Below are 7,387 nucleotides of genomic sequence, written 5' to 3' on the forward strand. Positions count from 1 at the left end.
ATTTGACATTTATATTATGAATTATTCATCGATTATGAACTCCGAGGTAATTGCTCTAAAAATGTTTAAAAATTTGGAAATTTTTTTTCATAATTTAAGTTTTACGAGTAGATTTCAAAAATAAGGGAAGTATACGAACAACACGCAACGTGATATATAGAACGAAAATGTACCTAGTTATGCTCATATATGTAATACTCCTATATGGATAGTTTCTAAAGTGAAATACATAGTGTCTCGTGTTCTTTATTCTCCGAGCTCCTAGCTCTGTTCTGCGCATCTTTTGTACGCATATAGGAAAATATGGATTTCTTAAGTATGCGCAACATGGGCAGGGTGTCACCGAGAAGAGAGGGAATAAATATAGTCGGCACCGTAATAGCAAAGCATTTTTCATATAGCAACTGTCCATATGGAAGTACTACATACAGTACAAGTTCCTTATTCACGGTTTCCTTATTCGCGGGTGAAAAAATTGCAACCCAGTTCTTGTATTAGCGGTTAAAAATTTCATTATTCACGGATGCAATCGGAAAACAGAAAAACATTCGGTGTCTTTTATTAAGGAGATTTACCGCAGTAGACCGCTCGTACCTAGTGTGAATTTTTCTGAAAACATGGGTTTCTATTCTGAACATTGTGATTTAACACTATGAGATAAATATTTGCTTTTTTGTATGGTAATAGACAAAGGTTCACACTAACTCGATACGTTTTTGGTTTTCAATAATATGGTCATTAAAAGTTTTTACAAGTGCTTAAAGCTAATGCCTCTTGTAGGACACGTATTTTCAATAGAAATTAAAAACTTAAAAAATGGCCTTCGACAAGCTTTAGAACAAAGCTTTATCTATCTTACTACAAAGTCTCAAACCTGTGTTCCAAACATTAAACTCATGATATCCAAAACCGATAAGCATGTTTTTACTTTACGGCGTATGTTCTACTGAATTGAAGTTTTTTAAAAGATGTAACCGAGTAAACAGAAAAAGATTCGGTGTTATTTTTCAATGTATTCGCATCTTTTAAGTACTGTTGGCTCGTGCCGAGTGGACTAATTCAAAATTCAAAACATGAAAAAATCACTAAATTTTTTTTAATTGCGGATTTCTCAATAAATTGATATCATTCTGATACAGATTGGTTTTATTTTGGAGCCTTAGAACGTATCCCCTATGATTCCATACTAATTACCATTCCATATCCACGGTTTCTGTATTCGCGGCATATTTTTGGAACGTATACCCCACGAATAAAGAACATTAACTGTATTAAAATATTAAAATTCGACGGTGCAAAATTCTCAGCTAGTTCAACCAGAACTGGTGGTTCTGATCTCAGCTGTCAACGCTTTTGGCTAATTGGGGCGAATTCGCACATGTTTGTCCTTTTTTTTTCAAATTACAAATAAAGAAAATGATACCAGATAGATGCCTGAATATTCCAATAAGCTTCTATTTAGAAATAAGAAAAGCTATTTTCATTCTGTATCCTCTTCCTATGTATCTTTTCTGATCATGACCTATTGCACTTTTTTATCGTACTTTCAAAAACGTGTTGGCAATGCTCATTTTTTATTTTTATTTTATTTTAATTAAGTAGATAAGTATAAAAAAAGAACAACATTATGTACTAAAGGTACAGTATCAAAACTTAATCAATATTCAGTGATATGCAAGACCTATAAGAAACCCACCTAAAAGACCTACTATCAATGAATAGTTTTTTTTACTGATAGTGTAAATACTATTTAACAAGTTCCTTTCATGAAATTGAACTTCCATTTCCAATTTGGTTGTCAGTTTTTCAACTTCACTTTTGATTTTATCCCAGTTAATTTCTATGTAACCTTTCTGATTGGCTATTTCCAACAAAATAACACTTCCTCCCAAGCTCAAAACGAGACTTCTTCCAATTTTCGCTATCATGCATCCTGTAAACCATCCCATAGATAAACCGATTAAAAGGGGCTTCGTTTTTGGCCTACGACGATGTCTGACTGGTGGATCTGGTTGAAAACTTCTTGAACAATTCGCTTGATTCTTTTGAAGAAGTAAAGCCAGTGATTTGGACTTCTTTGAACCTTTTAAGTACATAATGTTTTCTAATAGTAGTAATAGAAAGAACACAACATAATTTTGAGTTACTTATTTTTGACAAATGTTTGACGTTATTAGTGGTTGACAATCTAGTGATAAAATAATTCGAAATGGTCTGTATTCTGTCGAAATCTTTTTGGATCTCATCAGCGCCTCGCAGGCAGCTCCGACAGAACACAGACCAACTTTTACCTGCTGTCTTAACAGTGCGTTTTAGAAAATACTACAAATGGCACAGTAAACGCCATCTGTAGCACGATGCCACATTTTAGGATTACGTATGCTCCAACAAGGTCCACTTGTGTGGATATCTACTTGCTGAAAACGAATCCCGGCGTAGCCAACCTCAACGTGATAGGCACGTTAGCTTAATCGAATAAAATAATTCGAAATGGTCTGTATTCTAAAACGCACTGTTAAGATAGCAGATAAAACTTCGTCTGTGTTCTGTCTAGCTGCCTGCGACGCGCTGATGAGATCCAAAAAGATCGAAATCGCGATCCGCGTCTGGCAGTTTCAACAGAATACAGACCATTTCGAATTATTTTATTCGATTAAGCTAACATGCCTATCACGTTGAGGTTGGCTACGCCGGGATTTGTTTTCAGCGACTAGATATCCACACAAGAGGACCTGGTTGGAGCATACGTAATCCTATAATGTAGCATCGTGCTACAGATGGCGTTTACTGCGCCATTTGTAGTATTTTTTAAATCTAGTGATATTTTGCAATATATGTGCTTTTTGTACATAGAAAGTTGATGACGCTGAAAAGTATCCATCCGAGGAAGACGATGATGAGAAAGAAGACGAGGTAAATACGGAAAGTCAAACCTCTTCAAGAAGATTTATGAGTTCTTATAAGGCAAAGTGTGCTAGTAATAGTGAAGAAAATTATTATGCAACTGAATTGGACCAGTCGGAAGGCGATATTGATGAAGACTTTGATTTCGGTTTCAATCCTGATTGCAGTACATTTGACAAAGGTGTGCTGTGCATAGCAGTATATTTTATTTAACTTGTTTGCTGAAGGTACCTCGTTATTACTTGCAGTGAGCTGCACCATATGGGATAAAGGCGAAGTCAAAAAGGCATATTTGACTGTATTAGACATAAGTTCTGCAATAATTCGTATTGTGGAACAGATGCCTGAATGTATAGACTATTTTTATTTGGGTCTGATATTTTCACTGATGCTGGCATTCACTCCGGTTGCATACAGACTTAGCACCGTTGAGGGGGGTTGTTACAATTCTACCAACGAATTTCTGATCAGCGTTGATGACTTGGTTCAATCTAGACTGGATAATGTGTCTGCCATTCTCATCTCGGTCATTAACAAGGCGTTGGGAAACAATTTTTGGTAAATCTATATTGAATTACCTTTTCCGGCTGTATTACTTAATCCTTTTGGTTCCAGGGAACGTGCAATAATGCTAATAGCCTCCCTGCAACGTTTCATTCTTGCCTGGATTTTCTTCTTTCTGCTGGTCGTCGCAGAACGCACCTATAAGCAAAGATTCTTTTACGCGAAATTTTTTACCAAGTTGACATCCTCGCAGAAAGCGAAAAAGTGGGAACTTCCTCATTTTCGGTTGAATAAAGTGAAAAACATCAAGACGTGGCTTTCAGTACGTTCATATTTGAAGAAGAGAGGTCCTCAGAGATCTGTGGACGTCATCGTCAGCTCTTCGTTCGTTATTACGCTTCTGTTGTTGTCGTTTTTGAGCATGGAACTTCTTAAGGTAATTGCTTCGCGGCCTGCTTGAGGGAATTGTGTCTCATCTTTTGTTGCTTAGGGTTCCGAGGCATTAAGGCTTCAGTACAATTTGGAGGCACTGATTTGGAGCTTTGGTCTCGGCATAATGTTGTTGAGGTTTATGACACTTGCCAACAAAACTTACTTAAAATACAGGAATCTGTCCGTGTTGATTACTGAGCAGATCAATTTATATTTGCAAATCGAACGGAAGCCTCGAAAGAAGGAGAAACTCGGAATTGTTCATAACGTCCTGAAATTGGCTGCGGATTTACTAAAGGTATTTACTTTTCAGTCTTTCGAATTCATTATGTATCATCATCATCATCATCATAAGGTCATCAGTCCTAAGACTGGTTGGACACGTACCTCCACTCTTTCCTATTCTGAGGTAAACTTCGCATTTCCCTAAAACTAGAACAACCCACATCCTTAACTATTTGCGAACAGTAATCTAATCTAGGTCTACCTCTACCCCTCCTAACTCCTGTTTCTGCCTCTAANGGCAAATGCTGAGGCAGTAATATTCCACAGATAATCTTTCATTTTCTTCTGTCTTCATTTCGTCCGTCTCAACTTTCTCACCCGAACCACCACCCACCCATTCCCACGATTCCTGAAGAGGGCCTTCCGCCCTACCTTCCGGCATAGTCCGGAGGGACTGCCCGCCCACCAGCATTACTGGCTGGTGGGAATGAAACACCTGAAAGTTTTCTTTTAAGTTTCTGTGTCCCGCATTGTCATCTCTGTCGCTCATAAATGTATCCACCACCGTTCTTGGCCACTAAATGTCACTGCGCATCGGATTTCTTAAGTTTAACTCCTGCCAGTCGCCGCCAGAGATAGCCATCTTCTTCTCCTTTTATTTTTTTTGGCAACATAATGTCTTATGTACAATAATTTGTTTGTAATGTAGATGTTTTCTATTTTTGAAGGATCTTCTTTTTCGAAAGCTAAGCCTAAACATGGTTTTCTAATGGTAGCATGGCTAGCTACATTACGATTAGTATTTTACCCACTTTATATCAAATGGTGGGCAAATCAGACTTCCAAAAAGGGATGCATCTTATTGACGGCATTGTATTTGTTGCAGCTGACAACTATTCTAGTTTATATTTTAAAAGACGTAGAAGGAAACTTTTATGAAGTACGTATGCAGCAAGAGCATCCATGGACTATTTAAAAAATACATTTTCTTGCAGAATTTGTCATGTACAGTGGTTGTGATACCTCTAGTGATAATGTGGATATTGTGTTTTATTCATTCTCAAATCATTGCTACAAATAGTGATCCGTCTAGGAAGGAACCTGCCGTTATTCAAAACAAAGTTACAAAAAATGTGAAATTTCAATCAGATGATGAAATACCTGCAACAGTTCCTAGAGTCGAAGACATCAATGTTTACAAAAAAAGGTAAAATAATTGAACTTTTCCGTTAAAGATGAACTTCTACTTAAAAAATTTAGAAGAAAGTAGACATTCCATTAGAATAACATAAGAGAAATTATTTTAATAAAACTTTGTGTGGGATTGATATTTATTTTACTTAACATAAATATAAACTATTGCATCGGCTAATAATCCAACCCAAACCACCTGCATGGAAGAGCAATATTCTGCCACCGAACTATTGATGCTTCTTGTAAAGTTTATCTAACTAAGCTATTTTTTACTGGCAACAATAATTAATACATTGTGTAATGTTCGTGGGTTTAACAAAATTAGCTTCTAAGACTGATGACAAAAACTATTTATTTACACTAATTATTAAAGAACTGAAAAACACTATTAAATTATTACTAAACTTAGGTTATGAATTATTCCATTTATTTACACTACTGTTGATATATTACTATTCACTGCGCTATTTGTTTCACTGTCAATTTATTTCTGTATTCACTTCTGCAACGGTCAATTTATTTCTTCCCCTTTCGGCAATCGTCTTATCCTTTAAATACTCTTTTGNATTTATTTATTTTGTTCATAGGAATTGGAGACGCCATACACAATATCCGGCTTATCTGCAAATCCGTACTTGTATACAATAGTGAAGGTCTTTATTTTATCTGCTCTGTCTGCCGTTTTGTCCGAAATGCTGGGTTTCAAGTTGAAGTTGTTCAAATTAAGTATGAAACACTAATTGACTGATTGATTGATCTCGACCATTGGCAACACGATTGATTTCCTCTCACGATCAGCAATGACGCTTATGTATTTAATAAGAGTTGTTTCCTTACTTGTTATTTGCAGATCCGGTGGTAGCAAATGGGCCTAAGTTGTACTCCGGAGCCAAAACGTTGTGACACTCTACATATTAAAAACGAGAGACAATACACAATAAAAAAGGCAAACGAAAGAAACGTTTTAGGGGTGACAATACGGATGATGGTAAACGTATGATTTGTTATTTGTACGTTTCTTTGTATTTACGATTGACAAAAAGACAATGACAATTTAAATTCATAAAGAGACTGTTTTTGACTTATTAAAGTAAAAAATCTTCCAGTAAGGAATATTGCAAATATTTTTGTCGGTTTAGGTAAGTCAGAAAAACAGATTTTAATCTTTTAATGCGTTAGGGTGGTTTGTTTGAGTTCAACAATGTTTTTTTTTTTGACGTGACAACGTCTTATAATTCGATTTAGTATATATAATTACATTAGTTAAAATTCGACGGATTTGTAACCTTGTAGGCTCGGTTTGTCGTAGTTACTGTTGTTATCTCGAGTAGCTTAGTGGTCAGAGCATTGGTGCGTAAAGCCAACGGTCCCGGGTTCGATTCCCGGCGGGGGTGTTACAACAGCAACAAAAATTTTCACTCAATAACCTGAGATAGTTAGTAGTGGATCGAAAATTGAAAATTAATTTTCGCATGAATAGTTCTAAAAACAAGATTTAACTTCCTACTACAATATGACTTGAAGGGGAATTTCCTAACACCAAATTCATCAAGGTTACATGTGTTTGAATGAAACAATAATGACCTATTATTCTTATCAAGAACATTACAATCATAAACAATAAGTTACCGTCCTAAGTACGCTTCGTATAGCAACGTCATCTGCGAATAACGTTCGCTCTTTTATTATTGTCCTAATATTTATTTATATTTATAAAATTAAAATAAAAAAGTTAATTTTCCTAAGTCATTTAAATTATAATTTTTTAATCATTATACGTCAGCAATTTCATTCGTGCGGTTTTAGTACTGGGGCAGCAACGTCGACTCGACAGGTAAAATGTCAATTGAATATCGACGACGGTTTCGAAAGTTTTAACGGTGTTGGTTCAAATTCGAGTGATAATGGAGAAGATTCGATTTATTTAGATAATGCATGGACTTCAGGAACTGACGACACTTCCGACGAAATTGCACGTAAGATATACCCAGGAGTTTTATTCAGGAAATCGAGATTTCGAAGAAATGCTACTGAAAATGAACGAATAAAGTCAAAGGTAAGAATTTTTTTATTCGTACATTGAGAGATCCTGGAGATATTTTTTTGTTACTCAGCCTTCAGAGATAAG

The 7,387-nt window shown here is 35.8% G+C and overlaps 1 protein-coding gene across 1 annotated transcript in view; it reads left to right on the top strand.

Annotated features, from left to right (window-relative positions):
* The window catches only part of LOC108738884 (putative homeodomain transcription factor), a 14,757-nt gene extending 8,263 nt beyond the window's left edge, over positions 1-6,494 (top strand). The window contains exons 4-8 of the mRNA XM_018472494.2: positions 2,854-3,085; positions 3,153-3,462; positions 3,520-3,844; positions 3,899-4,138; positions 5,847-6,494. Of these exons, the coding sequence (XP_018327996.1) occupies positions 2,854-3,085; positions 3,153-3,462; positions 3,520-3,844; positions 3,899-4,138; positions 5,847-5,999 (1,260 nt within the window). The 3' untranslated portion in view covers positions 6,000-6,494. The remainder of the gene's footprint in view (positions 1-2,853; positions 3,086-3,152; positions 3,463-3,519; positions 3,845-3,898; positions 4,139-5,846) is intronic.
* The last annotated feature ends 893 nt before the right edge of the window (positions 6,495-7,387 follow it).

Source organism: Agrilus planipennis, unplaced genomic scaffold (genome assembly GCF_000699045.2).
Source record: "Agrilus planipennis isolate EAB-ADULT unplaced genomic scaffold, Apla_2.0 scaffold210, whole genome shotgun sequence".
In the NCBI taxonomy this organism is placed as follows: Eukaryota; Metazoa; Arthropoda; class Insecta; order Coleoptera; family Buprestidae; genus Agrilus; species Agrilus planipennis.